The sequence below is a fragment of the Pistacia vera genome, unplaced genomic scaffold, assembly GCF_008641045.1.
Source record: "Pistacia vera cultivar Batoury unplaced genomic scaffold, PisVer_v2 Contig179, whole genome shotgun sequence".
NCBI classification, from domain to species: domain Eukaryota; kingdom Viridiplantae; phylum Streptophyta; class Magnoliopsida; order Sapindales; family Anacardiaceae; genus Pistacia; species Pistacia vera.
Window position 1 is genome coordinate 1,080,537 of NW_022195887.1, and position 21,326 is coordinate 1,101,862.

The following is a 21,326-nucleotide window of genomic DNA, read 5'->3' on the forward strand; positions in this document are numbered from 1 at the left end:
TCCTCATGATATTTTGCGGGGCTGAAGGCACCTCAGGAGAAGTGTCCTCTTGCACCTGAAAGATCTCTTTGTCACCATAATTGGTTCGCCCAGATTCAAATCCGCAAGCCATTTGTTGTAGTGGGACTGATTCTTCAGAGATTCTCCTGATGAAGAACAAGTACTAAATCAGGCCCTCCTTCTAGCGCCAAACTGTTGATGCGTGATTTTTACACAAACTATTCGCATGTGGGAAATGCTGAGTGGACTCAAAAGTCAGACGTGGTTATGGGGGTGTTTGATTGAGTAAGGGATGAAGAACAATGTTTAAAGTGGTTTGGATGCTTAAACAAGCGAATCCTACGTCCACTGATATTGTATTAATGAATGAAGTCAAGTCGCGTTCAGCGAGCTGATTTATAGCTTAAGAAATACAATAGGGAGAGAGAGAGTGTGTATTCTATTTCAGAGAAAAAGTAGTCAATCCCACAAACGGGAGAGGAGCCCTCTATTTATAGTGGAATGAATTAAGGTAATGATTACTAAATCTGTGAGTGGGGCAGATGTCGTGTAAATCCTTCTCTGCGTCTCATTACTCACCTGCCCGACTGATTTCCTCGACCTGTGCAGGGATTGGATACATGGACCTTTTCTAGCTTTTCGCCAACCTGGTGCATACCCACTACACTAGCAAGAGCATGTTGCTCGCGTCATCATGCGACGTGGCCGCATCTGAGTGGATGTAGAACCTTCGTAAGCTTCAACCACCCATGCTGACAAGGCTCGGTGTCAGCCGTACTTTCTCAGGCATAAAAACCTTATTGGCCAACTAGATTTCACAAAATTTTCACATCTAATGTTTTCAATTAGAGAATTTCTTGGCTTGATTGATTAGCTGATTTGAATACAAATTGGCCTAATCCCTTGAGAGAATTTCAAATAAGATAATAATTATAAATTAAATTGTCAATACTTCAGATATTAATTAATTTTAACCGGTTATTTTTTATTTTTATAATTTAAATATAATTTACACTGCAATCCTTCTAAACAATATGCAAAAAACTAAAATAACATTTACTTATGTTACATTATTGTTTTAAGTGAAGAAACATTTACACTATCAATAACATTAACGAAAAAATTACCCCCCCAAAAAAAAAAAAAAAAAAATTATTAACGAAAACTGTCAACACACAAAAATATATCTTGTAAATAAAACAATTTTGCATTATTTATAATATTAATAAACGCATTAATAAATTTCGAAAAATATCAGTAGGAGTTGGGTACCAGAGTACCACCACCGAGTCGTCTTCTAAAATCTTCTCATCGGAACTCAGAGCTAAGCCAGCACGGGCACGGGCACCGGCACGGGCACCAGTAAAGACCTTTATACGTATATTGTATTAGACTAAATTAAACCTATTTACGGCACGTGGCTCACAAACGCACACAATTCTAGTGTTAAGTTTTGTTAAATAAAACATGACTTGGTTCTATTATTTGTATTTTTTGATTTACTAAGTTTATTGATTTTTGCAGTTTTGGTTGCTGAAGAATGGATACGGGTCCGAATGGAGAGGAACCCACTTCGTGGGACGAGCTTTACAGTTTAAATTTGATACCTTCGGAGCTGTTTCTCAAGTTCAGAAAAGAAGTCGAGGGGTTACGAGTTGGCGTCAATTTAGAGGTTCTTTTCTTTGGCTTTTACAGTTTTTTTTTTTTTTTTTTTTTTTTAAGTTTTATGCTATTTAAACTTTTTAATTAGCTAAATTTTTGTTTGCCATCTAAAGTATCGAGACAAACTTGTGGAGAATAATAGGTTACAGCGGTTACTACAGGTGGAGGAAGTTGTTTTAATCTTGATTTTTGTTGGTTGGTTTCTGTTTATGAGAGTTGAGAACTAAAAGGAGACACTGAAAATTCTCATTTCGGTTTTCCATATGAAATTTTTCTGATCCTTTTGCTCGAAATTTGAAAAATGGTGTATCAGTCAATAGAAGATTGGTCAGTTTTATTGTTTGTTGTTCTTATTCTGGTTTGAGATAATTTAATTCTTTAACAATCATAAGGTTGTCAATGGCAATAATGTGATGTATCATGTTGTATTGGTGAGATAGATTCACTTGTTATATGCAGTTGGGAATAATAACAGAGAGTATGACATCTCAATGTATGGCTTGTTTTGTGTGAGTGTTGATCTTCAGTTGTGTACTATGATCCAACTACTTGATACAATGATCTATTAGATCATGTCCTCAGGCATTGCGATGCAATAAGGTACTGCTGGCTTTCATATAAGGATCCAACTTTTCCTTGTTTAACCATAATATCTGCTCTATGTGTTTGTTCTTGTGCAGTACCAATTTACATTTTGCTATCTCTTTATCACTTGATACAAAAATATAAGCGGAGCTTAGTAATGTGAGCATAGGCATGATAAATGGAAATGTCACTGTCTGTGCTGTGTATTGATTTTTACTGGACATACCTTGGATGTTATTTCTGTTGGATATATGTTGGCCAGTACTTTCATCAGAAAACAAATAAAGAGGGGAGCTTATAGTTGGTTCAAGTGAAGTTTCTGGTGTACCTTAATGTGATAAATAAACTAAATGCAGTTAAGTGATCAAGTACTAATATCAGAGTAGAATGTTTGATGTCCTGAATATCCCTCTTCATAGAAATGGGAATTATGTGGCTTAAATGCTGAAACAGTACTATCTCCTTAGATCTGGTGGATGAATTTGACTCCTTGACAAGCAGTCACAGCAGTTCCATAGATAAGACGCTTGAATTCATGAAGTGGCATCCATATTGTAGATGTTGCTTTAATTTACGATAGATATTTTACAATGTAATAATCATTGTTTGTTGCTGTTTCAATTGTGATATATTTTGCTCATAATTTTGGTTCAGTTCTATAATGCTCCAGTCAATGATTACCAAGCAAAGATCGTACTGAAGCCTCTGGCCCCCGATCGTAGGTGGAAGTTCATATATGAACCTGTACATCAAGATGTGCGAATTCTTTCAAAAAAGATCCCTGTCACAAAATTTCTGAATCTCCAGGTTGACATTCTGTCTTGATCTTTTTTCTAAAGCTCTCCTGTCCTAGGACGAGATAGAATTTTATATTTAATATCATGTTCTGCATGATTTATGCAAATTTTAACTAGTGGTACAGGTAACTTTACTGCTTGTTCAACCGAGGTCTATGCAAAATTTTGGAGCAATGATCAAACTCTTGTAAAATTACAGGTCGGTATAGGCCATAATTTTCAATTGCATGCAACTGGGTGGAAATGGAAAATCACTACATGTTTGGGTGGAGATGGAATATCTCGGATCCAGAATAAGACATCTCTTGGCTTATGCCCTGGTGTTGATTTGCGGTTCGGTTGGAAGGCAGATTATGTTCTTCCAGAGATTACTGGGCAAGTTCCTTAATCTTCAATACAGTTACCACTGAAGAATTCTTGAAGCTATGAACTTGTATTTAAATTTTTTAATTTAATTAGATATCAAAATCACTTATTACTTGGATGGTTTATGTGACTGCCAACTCTTGTTCTGCAATCTATAGTGACTTATTTATTTCTTTTTTTGTTTGTTTATTCAGTCATGTATCTAGTCTTTTTTTTTTTTTGAAAAGAAGAAGAAGAAGAAGAAGAAGAAAACGCTTTTCTGTATGCAAGATATCATTGCTTTACATACATTTTGTATAGCTGATGGTTGAAACTTGAAACCTCGAAATTAACAGGGCACTAGGTACTGGTGAACCATTATTCAACATGAACTCGGGAAAATTGCAAGCATCGCTAGACAGAGTTGAGGCTATTCTTACCCATACGTCATGATACTTCTCAAAAAATCAGGTAGACATATCTTTGAAGTTTGAACTTAGTATTGGTTGTCGAGGTCCTTAAGTACAAATTTTTAGGATATGAGTGATACTTGAAGCTCCCAGATTTCTGTAACTTTAGATTTTCTGTTAATAATTTCTTGCATTCCAGATCAGATGTTTTTTTATTTATCTAAGCCATTGAAGTATATATTAGTCATTGACATGATAATTCTTTCTTTCAGAAACTACCACTATTTGCCTGAAATTGGGAAGGTGCAACTGCATGTCAGAATTCGTAGGTCGTTTGGACTTTGGAATGGAGTACAGTGATTAGTGATGGCCTGATGATGTTCAAGATGGGACTAAATAGTCATTATCGCCGTGCACATATGTGGATAAGAGCTCGTCTTCGTTCTCTTCAAATTGAAAGTGGATTGGGTTCATGTATGTAGTTGGCTTTAATAAAGTTCAGTGATGATTGCTATAGCTGGTCCATGTTTCCATTTATCTTCTCATTGGTTTCTGTTTGCTCTTAAGTTGATGTAAAAGCTAAGTTTTACTGATATTTGCATCACACTTTGGCCTTCAAAATCATTCTGTAGATCTTGAGGAGGTTCTGCTTCCAGTATGATAACATCCATTAAATAAGCTGGCAATACCTAGTTATCAAAAGAGATTAATTGATGTAATTTAAACGTCCAAATCAAAGCAACCAGATGGAACCAAAAAACCAAGAACATGTGTTACCGCCAACTCCACAGAACTGTTTGTTGAAAGGAGGGAGGCGGCCGGTAGATAATTGGACGAGTCTATGCATGTTTATAGCAAATCTTTGATTAGTTATGCTGGTAAATCACAATGCGAATAGTCGCTCCTTGTGATTCATAGCTATGACCTGACGTTTGCAATGGTTTAATGAACCGTAATATGTAAGTTAATCACAATATTACCAACGGATTGGCAATTGGCATTTGGCAATACAAAAATGGGCCTCACTGGTCAGCAATCATGGCTACTGTTAAGTGGCTGCTTCAAAATTTAAACGGCAGCTCAGCTTTTAAGTTTACTTTAAAACTAGGTGGAGGGAATATATGAATGGTTCATCAATCAGTGTAAAAAAAGTGGACCCTCTCAAACCTAGCCGTTGGAGTCTCCAACGGCAAAATGAAAATCATCCTGGCTATATAATTTCAAATTGCCATTCATTCTCCAATCCAAAACCCATCTGAAACAACTCGAGCTTCTTCCAACAATCTAGAAATGACTTCCTCAAAGCTTAGAAGCTCATGTTCCTTCCCAAACCTTCTCCTCTCTTGTTTGAACTTTACTCTCTTCATCCTCTCTGCAGCTTCTCTAGCTCCAATTATTCTAATCAAAATGCCGCCTACTTCTTTTGGTATGGCACTCCTCACGGTCTCTTGCATCTCACTGCTCTCATCTTTTGTGGGTTTCTACTCTCAGCTTACTCACTTCTGTTTTATAACCCATGTTTCGCTTCTCCTCGCCTCGGTGATCGGGCAATTACTGAGCATATTGGCCTTATTCACTAGAGAAAGATCAAGCATTTCGATGCTCAAGTCACCAAGGGATCCCAAAGAGGCAAAGGTTTTGGTGAGATTAGAATCTGGGATTTTGATGGCAATGTTTCTGATTCAGCTGTTGGTGTTGGTGTTGAGCTGTGTTATTTATAGCTGTTGGGTGAGAGAGTACGAAGAAATAGAAGCGGAGAGAGAGGCGATGGCGAGGAAGAGGAGTAGGAGGATTGCTCAAGTACAAGAGGAATCCATGGCCAATGCAACCAAGATTGCAGAAACTAAAGCCAAAGAGTTGGATGAGAAAATGAAGAGCAAGTATGGGCAGTGGGTGAAAACTGATTTTGAAGGCTAAATAATATAAACCAAAACCACCATTTGGTCATATTATTATCTCTTAGATAATGTAAAAATATAAGCGCTTCTTGTTGCTTTTCTTCTTAATTAGGTCATTACGGAGGTGGCCAGTTGATTTGTATTATAGCCTTGAGTTGCGAATTGAGTTTTTTTTCAGCTTTCTTTGTGCATTGTAGTTGTTAAATAATAATTTCTAAGCTTGATTTAATATCATTAATTTTCTAAATTATTTACTTCCAATGTCATGATTTGTCTATCTAAAGAAAAAGAAAAAGATTTACTGAAATGGGAGTTAAAAAAATGAACAAAAAATTCTTTTTTTTCTTTTTTTTTTTTTTTTTTTTTTTGTGACCAAAAGTGTTTGAATCAATTTGCGTGTATCTCTTAATTTTTAGAAACACTAATAGAGTAAATCGCCTCACTGAAACCTCTATTAGTGGCTTAGGGATTCGAACTTAAAAACTTATATTAAACATTTTGTTCTTTTATCATCCGTGGTGATTTAATAGTGAGACTTTTGTAATCACTTTTAGACGAAATCTCAATTGTAATTGTTTTGACTCACACTCTATAGACAGTATGTTTCCTTTAATGTTGGTGAATTAGGAATTTCTCTTTTTGTTACTGGGCTTGAAATCTCATTTCTCTTTTTGTTCAGAAATCACTCACTTACCTCTTCTTGAGGCTATTTTGGTCTCATATATTGCTTTCACATTCTTGTTGTCTATATTATATAATGCATTGTTTTCCATCGATTTGATTGTTACTGGACTGATATTCTTTTCAAACAAGTCCCAAGTCCCCACGTTACCACATTTTTCTCTAACAACCATATCCCCAACTGTGTTCATCTTTGCCTTCTACCACATGCAGTAACCAGTGGGTCCGACCGAGATATGCAACGTCTAACAGATGACGCGGTAAACAAATTCAATCTTGGGTGGATAATGGATTATATTTACATAGTCCAACATCAATATCCCTAAAAGAAGGCTTAGAAGGGTGTGTAATAATCATTTGACTTATCCTCTTTTCCTTTTTATCGCCGACCCGTGACAGCCATTCAGTTTATTATTTTATTCACGCAATGTTTATGTTTCACGGAACAACAACCCAAAAATAAAAATAAAAATTTCCTGTCTTGAAATCTCATCATTTGATTGATTTTTTTCATGACAGGAATTTTTCTCTCAAGCCTCTTCAGATACGTTTTCTTTTTAATAAATTTTCTAGAATAAGGTTTTTTCTCTCTCCTTCACCTAAATTTGCACACTCCGACTCAAATGCAACAGTTTTGGTTCACAGGCCTCAATTCCTTAAAATACCCACGATGGATTTCGAAATCATCGCAAATTTACAGAATTTTTACCGTTTGGAATATGTAAGGTTCTTTCTTCTTCTCTTTTTTTTTTTTTTTTTTTTTTCTCTTAAAATTAGGTTTTCTTGATCACAATCCTTATTATTATTATGATTTTTTTGTTTTTTTTTACCGGACAATGGATTCTAAATCTTCTGGTTCGACTGAAAAGCAAGATCTTTCAATACAGCTGCAGAGACCGTTGGTTCCTCAATTGGAAACGTTAAGACCGTCTGATCTGAAGTTTGACCGGCTTCAGCCATCCGATCAAGAGTTGGTGGATCAAGACAGATTTCAATTTGGGAAATTCGTGGCGCGAGAAGCTGTTCTCGATGAAGAATATTGGGTAGGTCAGTGATTACTTAATAATGCTTGAGGCGTTTCTTTGTTTCGAGTTGGCAAGTAATTTGTGGTGTTTTGATTATGTGGTAGACAGCAGCATGGCTACGAGCTGAAAGTCACTGGGAAGACCAAACAAACGAACGGTGCGTATCACGTTCTATGCACCATGGCTTTTAGATATATATTTTCGGTCATTTTGTTATAATTAGTTTATGATGAGTTCCAATTAGGCTTATTAATCATGTCAGGGCACATAATTGTCTTTATTTTGGTATTGTAGTGATTACCAGGCAGTTATTACTATAATCTGTATGCATGTAATGCACCTATTTTAAGAATTTCTTGAAATTTTATAGAGAGCAGTTTTGTGCGAATTTGATGTAATGAGATCATACTAACTACTAAGGACAGAGAGGTTGTACAAGGAATAGTTTCAAACTTTTTTTTTTTTTTTTTTTTTTTTTAAAAATTAACAAGGTTTTATAGATGATACCATGATGAGATTTTGCCAGTGGCGACTGCAAGTCCTACTATTCTATATGCTTGCAGCCTTGATGAGTTAAATAGATATGTTCATTTATATGGGTGGAAGAGTTTCGTATGACTAACTTTAACTATCCCTGGTTAACACAGATATGTTGATAACTACAAAAGGAAATTTGCAGAGCAGGTAGGATTGAGTGTCAGTTTGCTTTCATTGTTCAGTGAAATGCACTGATTATTTATAATGAGTTAAGTGGTTAGTAGCTCTTCTTATTGTGTAGGAGTTCAATGCCATAAAACGGCGATGCAGAGGGCAGCATTGGCAGAAATACTTGTGCATTGTCACGGTATGATGTTTGTTTGGATTTTAGGCTTTATTTTTCTTTTACTTTTAAACATGTTCAAGCTCTAAGGTTGATTTAATCAGATCCTCTTAATTTCTCCTTGTTATGACTTAGAAAAAAGGAAAGTTGAATCACCATTGGTTAGGAGTTGTTAATATAATGGAGCTTCATAAAATTCTTTGAAATTTGACAGGTTAAGAAGGAGGAGAGGAATGTAAAACGCACCATTCTGAAAAGTGTAGTTGGAACACTTGATTTGAGCATCCGGTATCTGTTGCATGGAGAGACCTATCCTGGGGTATGTGCCTTTTGTTACATGCAAAGTGCTAATCCTACCTCTCACCATTACTAACCCTGTAAATTTCCAATCTGCTAATGAAGTTAAGTTAAATTCTTCTCACACAGGAACGGGTAATGGCTCCTCTGTTTGGCTGCATTAACAAAACAGACCCAAATAGATATGGTTATATTGCAAATTTATGTGTAGCCAAATCAGCACGTCGCCAGGGTATTGCGAGAAACATGTTGCATTTTACCATCGAATCAGCCAAATCTAATGGTAAAATGAAACAAATATCTTCGCTTTATAAACATATGAACTCTGCAGAAAATAAAAGACAGCTAAGGCGTCCTCCTGACCTGTCTTTTGGGTTGCAGATGTGGATCGGTTATATGTGCATGTGCATAGAAATAACAAACCTGCTCTGGAACTGTATGAAAAGATGGGTTTCGAGGTAATACTTTTGTGGCAACTCAACTTTTACTAATGGTTTCATTTCATGGTCTTCCCTGATATTGGTAAATGGCTGATACAGCTGTCACATTCATATGAGATGGTTGGAATGGGAAGCTCTCAATTCTTAGAGCAGACTGACTTGCTGTGCATAAAGATATAAAAAGTTCATTCAACACACATTGTTGAATTGTTTTTATTTTCTTTCGTACTCCATGAAGAAATGAAACAAGTGTACGTGAAGAATGTAGATTAATGTTATGCTTACATGAAAACCAAATTGGGGGAGTGGAAACCCATAGATAGCAATCATTTAGATGTGATCATGTATGAAAATTCAATTGTATCAATGTAGTTACTCCATTTGTAAATGTGGTTTAATTTTCTGGCCTTCACTAATAATATTTGTCAAGGCTGGTCCAGCTTTTACTTCTCTTTTGGGATTGTTGTAATACCAAATTTTCGAGAATAGACTTGATTTCTATAAAGATTGAATAGTTCAACAGAAACCATCACTGTCGTCCTTTTTTTCTTTTTTCTAATTTTTTTTCTTACTTTTTTCTGGTATGAGAAAATGAGATATTTGTACATGAAGATTGTCGAATACTGAATATTACTAATCTGTATAATAATGTAGAAAAAGTTTGTGTAAGTATAGTATTATTCATTGGATAGTAATCTATACGGAATATTCGTGGAAAGTGATTAGTAAAAGCTTGTGAAAATTATTCCTAAAAGCTGCTTCAAATGAAAGTTGGAAATTGAGTCCTCAAATAAAGAGATTGCACGCTGAAAAAGTAATAATAAGTGTTCAATGAATCTAAGATTCAAGAGAATTAAAATCAATAGCCATTAAATGATGAAAAGAAAAACCAGACTGGCAATTCTTAGCAACTTGGGAAGCAGAAGCTGGGGGTGATAGGAGCAATTGGAGTGAGAAAAATCATATGAGAGTGATATAATAATTCGCATCAGAAGCATCACTGAATCCAGTCAATCATGAACAGACTAACATCCTGATCATGGATTTAAAGTAAATGATTTGTGAAGGCATAATACATTTCTAATATTAGATGAATATGAATCTATTTGTTTTATATTAAGAAGCTACTTGAAAATAAAGTGAAACTAAAAGTTAAAATCGGCAAAGTTGCAGATTTGTTATAGTGAAAATTTGCAGCAGCAAAAGTGGCCACAATTCTCACATTGAGAATGAACCGTGTGTGCTTTTTGCTTTGTGATTTTGTTTCTGATTGATTTAGTATTGTTATCGTAGGCAATGTTCTGAAAACCAGACCGAACTGCTCGGTCGAACCGGTTCGACCGGTAACCGGCAGCATTTCCGGTCCCGAATACTTCAAAAACCGTTAATTGCATTTAAACCGGATTGGACCGCGGTTGGGCCGTCGGAATAGTGTCGAATCACTGTCCAATAGCAGCTGAATCCCGTCGGATTCTGGCATCGATCGAGGGAGAAAACACCGCCATTAGACTTGACGGCATCTCCACTACAAAACCCTAAAATTTTCAATGGACGTCGTCCAGCCATCATCGCTCGCCGTCCACTTGAACTTCACGTGACCGTCGGACTTCTTTTGTTGATTCCGATGATTTCCGGCGCCGATGGAACTCCCTAGCACCACCATCAGATTTGTCGGCACGTATTCTTCAAAAGCCCCATGATTGCAAACCTCGATTGGCCATCGATCGTTGCTGCCGCCACCATCACCAGTCTCTTCGCGTGAAGGGGTGTTTTGGATAGATTTCAAACCTTAAGGGAGTTTTGTAGGGGTGTTTTTGATGAATTTCAAACATTTAGGGACTAATTTTTTTTTACAGAAAACGGTCCAACCGACCGATCCAATCAGTCAAACTGTTCAAACTAGAAACTAGACCTTTAAACGGGTCGTAGTCTAGTCCAATTTTCAGAACATTGATCGTAGGGATAGGAACCCAAGCCAATACAAAATACATCACAAGTACTGTTGGGTTTGGAACCAGGTCAACACAAGATGGGCGTCTAATGTTTAGTGAAGCGGTCCAAGTACAAGAAAGAAAAGAGAGACGTGGCTTCTTTGTGGCTCTTCCACTCTATCCTCCTCAAGAATGAGACAAGAAAGAAAAGAGAGAGGTGGCTTCTCTGTGGCTCTTCCACTCAATCCTTCTCAAGAAAAAGATAAGTTGGATTCATATGTGTATACGGTAAAATCTACGGTTAATTTGGAAGGGACGAATCTTGTGTGAAACAAGCCATTGATAATCAGGGACAAACGTGAAGGCTCATGTAACACCGATGTGGTGTCTGCCGTAAACACTCTGACGCTCAAGTCAGCTCGGTTGAGGAGCAAGAATTTAGGAACTAAAGTTATGAGTGATTTTTTAATTCATAATAAGAAGCTTGATCTTTGTTTATATTGACCTCTGTTTATATAGGAGTCCGAGAGAGTTTGAGTCCTAGTGAGTTCTACTTGGTGGAGGAGTTTGAAGTAGTAAGGAAGTCTTGTTACTTGCCGTTATTGGATTAGGATTATCAATTCGAGTAAGATCTTGGATCTTAACTGAAGTGGAAAGTAAATGGGATTCTGATTCTTATTTTGAAACGAATGTGGGTTGATGGGCTGGAGCTCGATTTTAGCTTAACTTGTAGAAAAGTCCACCTCACAGGGTGATCAATATACAAGGTGAATTTAAGCATAGTCCAACTGAAATTAGGTTAAGGCACTGGGTTGTAATATATTTACTTCGTTATTGGACCTCTTAAGTCCAATTCGTTTTTTGACCCATTCAATATGTAAGAACTTTGGCCTTTGAAGAACTCTCAAGTATGTTAAACGCCGTAAAATTATTGTAATAACAAGAGCATTTTGCATCAATGCCCTAGCTTATACGTTTTAATTATTTGATATTCTCAAATGCAGCAACCTATTTAAAACAAAGGAATAAAGATAACGCAAATTAGATTTTTAGCGAGATAAATAATGCAATTTTTGTCATTAATAAACTTCTAACTCTAAGTACATGGATATGGGATTTGCCAATCAGTCTTTTTGAAATGATGACTCAACCTGTACTAACATATTACATTGCATATTCAAAATTCGTTACTCAAACTCTAGTATTATAAATTATTGGATGATAAATTGTCTATTTGGTTTACAGAGACTAGTAAAACATACGTTTGCTCTGCTTACGAAATACTCCGTACCTATATGTGGAACGGATAATGTCCACTAAGAGACACAGGCAAACAGGCTAAAGCAGCCCCTGGAATGAGTATCCAATCCTTCTTGTTGCAAGGCAACCATCATGGATGTTAAGGAGAGGAACAATATAAAAAGACCCCATATTAACCTCTTAGGCAAGGCGTAAAGAAAATCAGCTTCAGCATAGCGTGCAGTGAGGATGGACAAGAATATTAAGATGGTAGCAACCGATGAAAACAGAGAAAGTGCATCTGAAATGCCAAATACTATCAAGGCTCTATCTTTGGAAAAAATTGGGTGGACACTTTCATTGCTGGTGTCACCGGGTATGGTGATTGCCGCTGCAAATACAACTGTGGCAATAAGTGTTGCTGGTACTGTGCACGAGGATGCCGTATCTTTCAACCATTTCTCACCTTCTTTAACCAGTTGCTTATGTCCTCAGTAAACACCATTGCAGGTGTTTTCCCTTTTGAGAACTTTTATCCTCTTTGTAGGCAGGTTGAACAATATTCTCCACTTCCTGAATAAGTACAATTCAATTTTTTCATAACTAGATATGATATATTTTCTATCCTGAAATTCTTGAGCTCAAGCAGCGGTAAATAGTAAATATTAATGTTTAAAATAGAAAGTATTGTTACCTTAATCCCTTGTAACTCACGCTGCATTTGCAGAGCTGCACCAGAGATGAGATTGTGTCAATGTTGAGGTGCCAATTTTCCAGCCAAGTGCAAGATATTACTCCCAGAAGTGTCTTCGGAAATTAACAACAAATATTTGTAGTCACCGGTTTGAAAGATGAGGTTGAATACCTTCTCTTCACGAGACATAACTACCAATTGAAATACATTATGATTCTCCGAATCTGAAAACCATAGTGCATGAGGAAATGACAACATAATCTCTTCAACAATTTCGTGAATGCCTAACTCTGCTGCTAAAAGTAGCCGTTGTCTAAGTATTGAGGAAGCTCTTGCATGATCTATTCTTCCCATTATCCAACATTGGTGTTTGACTAGTTAAAGCGTTTGAAGATGCAGTAATTTCATCTCACGATTTCCTTTGTCTTTGGAACTGCATTCAATTAGTTAATCAAACTCAATGATGACTCACTGCTTATGGATTAAGTAATAGCAAGTCTTAGTAGCAGGTCAGAGTTTCATTACAAAGTTTAAGGGTTCTCCATAGTGCTGCTTGAAACATTAGGCCAGCTGGATGAAATTGATTTTATTCAAAAGAGATTAAAATTAAAAATTCATAACAAATGCCAATAAAAGCTTATAAAAACTATCTAAATCTCAATTAAAATGTAATCAATTAGTTTTGACAAGATGTAAGATAATAACTGATACCTCTATACAAATAAGATTTGTTTATGGTGACTTTGTGGTCTGGGAAGTTCAATTTTACAGGCATACCTACAACAGAAGTACATTCTTAAAATGTCACAAAAGAAAGAAAAGAAAAGTGGTACATCAACTGTCTCCCAAACCATAACAAAGCTCTTTGAAAGGGAAGAATGTTTAATGATGAGTAGCTAATAAGCGCAGCAAATTAATAAATACAACTGGGACAGATGACACAAGAGAAAGAAATGAGTGTGAGTGGATGTGTACTAACAATGAGACATGAGGCTTTACCAAGAATTCAATTGCATTTCACTTAGAAATGAAGAGGGTTTTCCGGCCATTGCACTCAAAAGAGAGTCACCACCATATAACTTTACTGCACCTAGACCTTGATGAAGTTGAAGCAATTCCAGTGCCAAGTCTGAGGATCAAGATATATAAGAGTTCTTAAATACTGATCTTTTATGCGATCTTTATCTTCTCTTTTAATTTATTTGTTTCTCTTTCAATATCATCTATCTATTTTCTTTGTGTTACTTCAACGGAAGGAGTTTACTCACCATAAAAGCCGACAATTAAAAGCAAGATCATGAAGAAAACACCAGGTCTGTCTGCAGAATATTCAGATTCCTGCAAGTAGTTTCTCACTGAATTGCAGTAAGTATTTAGTCATCTACTTTTGAGCAAGTCGAGCCTCGAGCAAAGGTATCCATCCACAGTGGTTTGCAGTCTGATTAAAATTTGGTTGTTGCATCAGTATCATCTACGTTACCAACAATTGCAGCAATGGAAAGAACCGTGTTACCTGTTCAAAGTAATGATATTTTGCTTGAAACAAATATTTTTTTATTATTAGACTGGAGCTGGAAACTGGCGGCAAAAGGGCAGAATTTGAAGTGTTGAAACTGGCCTGGGAGCAGTACACCGTAGCTGGTCTGTACGTAGAGGTGGAAAAGCAACCCGTCCGGCCCGACCCAACCCATGACGGGTTACTGTTAATGATGGGTCGATCCTGACCCGTCCAGTAGCCAATGTTAGGGAATTGGCTGGCCCAACCCGGACCGCCCACCCTAACCCGCCGGGTTAGGTCGATTTTTTATTTTATTTTGTTTTGTTTTATTTTGTTCAAGTTTAAATGTTTAATTAACTTTTCAAATGAATAATTAACAATTTATAAATGAATAAATGTAATTGTTTTTAGTTAATTGTTAATTTCTTTTCAAATGTCAATAATTAAATTAAATTAAATTTTTTTTTTTGTTAACATTCCAAATATTAATTCAATTTTAATACATTAAAATTGTAATATAAGAATAATTAAATTTATTCATTTATTAAAAAAATAAAATAAGAAATTACAATAATTATTGCCTCGTTAAAAACCTCACCAAGAAAAACCCAATAGGACAAAAACTTGGTAAGAAAAAAAGAGTGCAATAATTGACAATTAATTTACAAGTTACAATTTACAAAACAACTAATTTTGGGGTTCACTAGGACCTCCCTCATCCGTATCATCTATATTACAAAATTGAAATGATTCTATTAAAGTATCGTCGACAACCTTGTATTGACCTTGATGGCACGACCATTCCCAATCTCGAAGACATGTGAGGACTTCAATCATTTGTGGTAAAAGTTTAGTCCTCCTTTCATTTAAAATTCTTGCACTTGCACTAAATGTTTGTTCGGATGAGACGGTTGAGACAGGAACAGCGAAAACATCCAAGGGAAGTCTTGATAATACGAATAAATACATTTTCTGGCTCTCCAATAGTCTAAGAGATCAATGTTGGCTCTCTGTTGTGGATCTACTGGTAACATTTCAAGGGTTGCCAAATATTGTTGAAGTTCATTACTCTGTGACTGCATAGAAGACAGTACATTAGTTGTTGTTGTTGGTGGAGCTTGTAAAGAGGAGGTTGTGCTTCAGATTCGGGTCCTCTTCAGCCTATTCAGTGCACCCCAAGAGTAGAAGTCTTCATTTGTTTCTTCTGATGCAGCTTCCCTGGATGTTTCGCCTCTTTGCGGGTTCCCATACCTGTTTTCATACTGGAAATATACTTCGAAAAGTGTATTTTTTACCTCACCTATTTGATTGGCATATACTTCGGATTGTAAATTTTCACATAAATTTCAAAACCATTTTGTAAACCTGCTAATTTAATTCTAGGATCAAATATAGCACCTAAACAATAAAGAAAAGGAATGGGTTCCCAATATTTCAAAAAAAAAAAATTCCATTGCCTTTATTGGTGCATTTAAAATTACATTGTCTTTGTTTTTTATAAATAACTCGGAAATTTTTATAATTGTATGTATTACCAATGGACTAGTAGGATAATACACACCAGAAAATTGTAAAGTGGATTGGTAAAAAGTTTTAAGAAAAGAATGAAATACTTTAGCTATTTGCCAATCATTTTCTACCAAATAATGAGGACCTCTATTATTTGCTACAAAATAACTAATTATATTAGCATAAGGTAAACATGAATCAAGCATTAAATAAGTACTATTCCATCTAACAGGCATGTCTAATGCAAAAGTTCTAGGAGACATATTTGATTTTATACAAGCGTCTTGAAATTCAGCATTTCTTTTATTACTACTAGTAATCCAAGCTAAACAATCTCTAATTCTATTAATATTTTCTTTAATTGTTTTCATACCACTTTTCACAATTAAATTAATAACATGGCATGCACAACGTTGGTGAAAAAACTTCAAATTGTTATATAAAGGATAATTACTTTGAAAATAATCTATAGCTTTACTATTAGAACTTGCATTATCTAAAGTTAAACTTATCACTTTACTAACAACATCATAATCTTCTAAAACTTCAACAATTTTATTATAAATTTGTTCACCACTATGATCAACATCCATTAATCTAAATCCTAATAAAGATTTATTTAATTTACATTCATTATCAAAATAATGACTAGTCACACAAATATAATCTTGTTTAGCTCTACCACTCCAAATATCGGCAGTTAGAGCCACACTAACATGACAAGTATGTATTTTATTTTTTAATTCTAATTTCATTTTTTTAAACAATTTTATTAAATCATTTCTAGTTGCAGTTTTAGAATAACTTTTAAATCCTGGAAAAAATGAATTTTGAACAAATCTTTCAAAATATTTATCTTCAGCCATATTAATAGGTTGATCAGTTGCAGCAATATATAAAGCTAAATGTTCCCTATATACATCAGAATTATAATGCCAATTAGTACCCATATTAGTTATTTGAATTTGATTGCTTTCTCTATTTCCATGTTGATTAATATGTTTATTAGCATGCCTTTTTAAAGTACTAGTACCATTACCTGAATCAGCTTTATAAATATTTCCACAGTATTTGCATCTCGCTTTCTTGACTTGAAAGCCATTTTCTGTCTCGTAAAACTTGTCGAAATGCGCCCAAACGTCTGATGTGTGTCTGTCTTCGCTTTCGACGATAGTTGATGATCCTGCCTCAGCTTGAGATGAAGTTGGATGAGCACGACGATTACAAGGACGACTTCTAGAACCACCGGGAGCTGTTGGAATCGGGGGCATATTTTGAGGTGTATCGGATTTTGAGAATGGGAAAGCGGGACTATTTGAATCTCCTCCTGCATTTATGTTAGTAAAATCAGCGGGACTAGGACTAGGATAGTAGTTTCCTTCATCATTGTAATTCTTGGGAGAGAAATATATATCCATTGTAGTTGAAAAAAAAAATTGATGTAGAAGAAATAAAAATTAAAGAAAGAGAATTGGAATATGGAAATTGGAATTTGAAAAATTGGAAATATGGATTAAAAATTGCAAAAACTAATAAAAATTAAAATACGAGCAAATTGATAACAAAGAGATTAAGAGAATAAATGAATTATTGAGAGATTAGAGATTGGAGAATATGAGAGAATGAGAGAATTTGAGTTGTGAGAAAAATGTGAGAAAAATGTGAGGGTTTAGGGTCAATTTATAGAAAAAAAGGGGAAAGAAAAATGACGAAAAAGACCCCTACAATGGCTATATTTCAAGGGTAAAGGGGTAATTTGAAAAATAAAATAAAATAAAATTTTTTATTTTTTTTATTTTTTTCTACCAACCTGTCGGGTTGGCGGGTCTCTTTCAAAAGAGACAAAACAGTAACCCGTCGGGTTGCGGGTTGCCATATTGCAACCCGACCTGCCCGGGGGTTGCTGTCGGGTTCAACCCGCTTTGTTACGGGCCGGGTTAGGGTTGACCTGCCTAACCCGGCCCATTTGTTCCACCTTTAGTCTGTAGGCATGCTGAAGTGATTAATTCAACATAAATTAGGCTACCTACTTTATATCAACTTAATGTGATGTAATTAGAGTTGCTAAAGATGTATGGTTAAGATGTTTTTTTTTTGGATTAAAATATGTTTTATGTTAGGTACAACAGTAGGTCTGCAATGTATAAACTTTGTTGCATTTGTTGAATGCATATGAAATATACAAGTCTTTCTTCTCTCTTATCTTTTCCTTCTTTTTCTCTCCCGTATAACTATCACTTACATGCTCCAATAACCAACAACTGGTATCAGAGCACCATTTGATCTCAAGGGGCCTGCAAAAAAACCTTCATTTTGGCACTCACTCAGTCAGTTCTCACCACACCAAAAACCAGACTTCATGGCAGCAGGTTCAACCTCACTCCTACCTCCAACCTTCAATGGAGAACAGTACCATATATGGGCTGTTAAGTTGAACGCTTATTTAAGAGGTCAGAGTCTATGGCAGTACATGGAAGAAAAGAAGCAGCTGTCACAGTTGGGGCCAAATCCAACCTTGAATCAACTAAGAATCCATGAAGAGGAGACTGCTAAAGCTCCAAGAGCTCTGTCCCGTATACATGCAGCTGTTACGGATCAAGTCTTCACAAGGATAATGGCTTGTGAGACAGCGAAGGAAGTTTGGGAGAAGCTTAAGGAAGAGTTTGGAGGAAGTAGCCAAACTCGAAATATGCAAGTCTTGAACCTAAGAAGAGAGTTTGAGACTTTGAAAATGCAACAAGCTGAAGTGGTTAAGGAGAATGTAGATAGATTAATGAATGTGGTTAACAAGATAAGGTTGCTAGGGGAGGAGATAACCGATAAAAGAATTGTAGATAAGGTATTGGTGAGCCTACCCAAGAGGTTTGTATCAAAAATCTCCTCTTTGGAGGATTCCAAAGACTTGTCTCAAATCACCTTGACTGAGCTTGTTCATGCACTTCAAGCTCAAGACCAAAGAAGAAAGTTGAGGTAGGAGGACAGTGGTGAAGCTGCATTGGTTGTCCTACAAAAGGGCAAGCCAACTCAGGGAGGAAACAAGAGACTTGTTGGAGATAAGAGAGGAAATGAGAGAGCAAGCAGTCAGTGGAATAAACCAGGAGGTTTCAGGAGTTTTGCATAATGTTCTCACTACAAAAAGAAAAGCCATGCAGAGAGCAAGTGCTGGTTCAGACCAAATTTTCAATGTAGGGCATGTAAACAATTCGGCCACATTGAAAAGGTCTACAAAAATGAACCACGCCAACCAACACAGCAAGCACAGACTGTTGAGGATTTGCAGCAAACTACAGAATCAGAGCAGTTGTTTGTGGCCTCCTGCTATGTTGTTCAGTTCAATGCTAGAACTTGGCTGATTGATAGTGGATGTACAAATCATATGACACCTGATTTGGAGAGCTTTATGAAGCTAGACCAAACATACCAGTCAAGTGTAAAAGTGGGAAATGGTGACTTTGTGAAGGTCAAAGACAGAGGAGATGTGGCTGTGCAAACCCTGATAGGTACAAAAATCATTTCTAATGTGTTGTTTGTTCCTAAAATCAATCAAAATCTGCTTTGTGTAGGACAAATGCTTGAAAGAAATTACATCCTACACTTTGAAAACCAATCCTACACAATATTAGATAATGAGGGAAATGTGATGATGCATGTAAAAATGATGGGGAAGAGCTTCCCAGTTGAACTCAAAAAATCAGAATTTCAAGCTATGGCAGTGAATTCAGATGACACAGACCTATGGCATAAGAGGTATGGTCATTATCACTATGCTGGCCTTAGGCAAATGAAACTTAAAAATATGGTGCATACCTTACCCAAAATAGAAAAGAATGAGAGTTTGTGTAGAGCATGCCAAATAGGGAAGCTTAGTAGACCTGTTTTTCCAACAAACCAGGCTTGGAGAGCTACTGAAAAGCTCCAATTGGTACACACTAATATGTGTGGACCAATGCAGACCCCATCCCTGACTGGATCCAAATACTTTACCTTGTTTATTGATGATTATTCAAGAATGACTTGGGTTTATTTTTTAAAACAAAAAGGAGAAGTTGTTGTTGTATTTAGGAGGTTTAAAACTCAAGTTGAAAACCAAGCTGGTGTAACGATAAAGGTTGTGAGAAGTGACAATGTGGGTGAATATGCTTCATGGGAGTTTGAATCTATATGCAGGGATGCAGGAATATGACACCAGTATAGCTGTCCTTACACTCCTCAACAAAATAAAGTGGGTGAAAGGAAGAATATGATAGTGATGGAGATGTCAAGATGCATGATAACTGAAAAAAGTCTGCCAAAGGAGTTATGGGTAAAATCTGTGAACTCTAGTGTGTACTTGTTGAATAGGCTTCCAACCAAGGCTTTAAAAGATCAAACTCCATTTGAAGCATGGTATGGAGTCAAGCCTCAAGTGGACCATCTTAGAATCTTTTGGAGTATATGTTATGTCCACATACCAGCCATCAAAAGATCAAAGCTTGATGATAAAGCAAAGGTTGGAATTCTGGTTGGTTACAACCTCCAATCCAAGGCATACATAATTTATATTCCGGAGTCTAAGAATGTTGTGATTTCAAGGGATGTAAAGGTTAATGAGAGGTCAGTTTGGAACTAGAAGGAGAAGAAAATTCAGAATGATACAAGGCCACAGCAAAGAGAACAAGTTGCTGACCAAGTTGATGGGGCAAATTCTAATACAGAAGAAGAAACTTTAGTCAAAGGAACCAGACCTCTTGCTGAGATTTATGGGAGAATTAATGTTGCAATGCTTGAACCAGCATCTTATTCAAAAATAGCCAAGTCAAAGGAATAGAGGATTGCAATGCAGGAGGAGTTGTCCATGATAGAAAGGAATGGAACATGGAAGCTTGTGAACAGACTTGCTAAGAGAAAAGTGATATAGGTAAAATGGATCTTCAAGAGAAAATTAAACCATGATGGTTCAATTTTGAAGCACAAAGCTAGGCTTGTTGTGAAAGGCTTTGCACAACATGTTGTAAACTTTCAAGACACATTTGCACCTGTTGCTAGACATGATACAATCAAGTTAGTCCTTGCTTTGGCAGCTTAATTCAAGTGGAAAGTTTATCAAATAGATGTCAAGTCAGCCTTTCTAAATGGTTGGCTTGATGAAGAGATCTTTATTGAACAACCTGAGGGACACGAAGTCAAAGGGAAAGAAGATAAGGTCTATCTGCTGAGGAAGGCTTTATATGGTCTAAAACAAGCTCCAAGAGCTTGGTACAGCAGAATCAATGACTACCTGGTCAGCGTATGTTATGCAAGGAGTCTAAATGAGCATACTTTGTATGTGAAGAAAGTCAATGAAGATGTGATCATGGTTTCCTTGTATGTAGATGATTTGCTGGTGACAAGAAACAATGCTATTCAAGTTGAAGAAATTAAGAAGGCAATGCACAAAGAGTTTGAGATGACTGACTTGGAAGAGATGACCTATTTTCTTATAATGGAAATATATCAATCTCAAGATGGCATTTTTA

The 21,326-nt window shown here is 36.1% G+C and overlaps 3 protein-coding genes across 7 annotated transcripts; all 3 read left to right on the forward strand.

Annotated features, from left to right (window-relative positions):
- The first annotated feature begins 1,347 nt into the window (after positions 1-1,347).
- LOC116126376 lies at positions 1,348-4,469 on the forward strand. 4 transcript variants are annotated; one of them, XM_031412079.1, is made up of 6 exons: positions 1,348-1,362; positions 1,525-1,672; positions 2,902-3,054; positions 3,244-3,419; positions 3,746-3,860; positions 4,072-4,469. In XM_031412079.1, the coding sequence occupies exons 2-5, from the start codon at positions 1,541-1,543 to the stop codon at positions 3,840-3,842; spliced, it is 558 nt and encodes a 185-aa protein (XP_031267939.1). In that variant the 5' UTR covers positions 1,348-1,362; positions 1,525-1,540; the 3' UTR covers positions 3,843-3,860; positions 4,072-4,469. The 4 variants fall into 4 exon arrangements, with proteins under 4 accessions (XP_031267939.1, XP_031267940.1, XP_031267942.1 ...); XM_031412080.1 differs by having other exon boundaries at positions 1,355-1,445; XM_031412082.1 differs by lacking the exon at positions 1,348-1,362 and adding an exon at positions 1,363-1,378.
- A 561-nt stretch (positions 4,470-5,030) lies between these two features.
- On the forward strand, positions 5,031-5,871 carry LOC116126403. Its single transcript, XM_031412107.1, has one exon. The coding sequence runs from the start codon at positions 5,090-5,092 to the stop codon at positions 5,714-5,716; it is 627 nt and encodes a 208-aa protein (XP_031267967.1). The 5' UTR covers positions 5,031-5,089; the 3' UTR covers positions 5,717-5,871.
- Positions 5,872-6,983: 1,112 nt separating this feature from the next.
- Positions 6,984-9,486, forward strand: LOC116126398. Of its 2 annotated transcripts, XM_031412104.1 has the most exons (9): positions 6,984-7,099; positions 7,211-7,421; positions 7,508-7,560; positions 8,051-8,087; positions 8,182-8,247; positions 8,438-8,542; positions 8,650-8,803; positions 8,902-8,978; positions 9,060-9,486. In XM_031412104.1, the coding sequence occupies exons 1-9, from the start codon at positions 7,002-7,004 to the stop codon at positions 9,138-9,140; spliced, it is 882 nt and encodes a 293-aa protein (XP_031267964.1). In that variant the 5' UTR covers positions 6,984-7,001; the 3' UTR covers positions 9,141-9,486. The 2 variants fall into 2 exon arrangements, with proteins under 2 accessions (XP_031267964.1, XP_031267963.1); XM_031412103.1 differs by having other exon boundaries at positions 7,211-7,425; positions 7,512-7,560; positions 8,650-8,978.
- Positions 9,487-21,326: the final 11,840 nt, after the last annotated feature.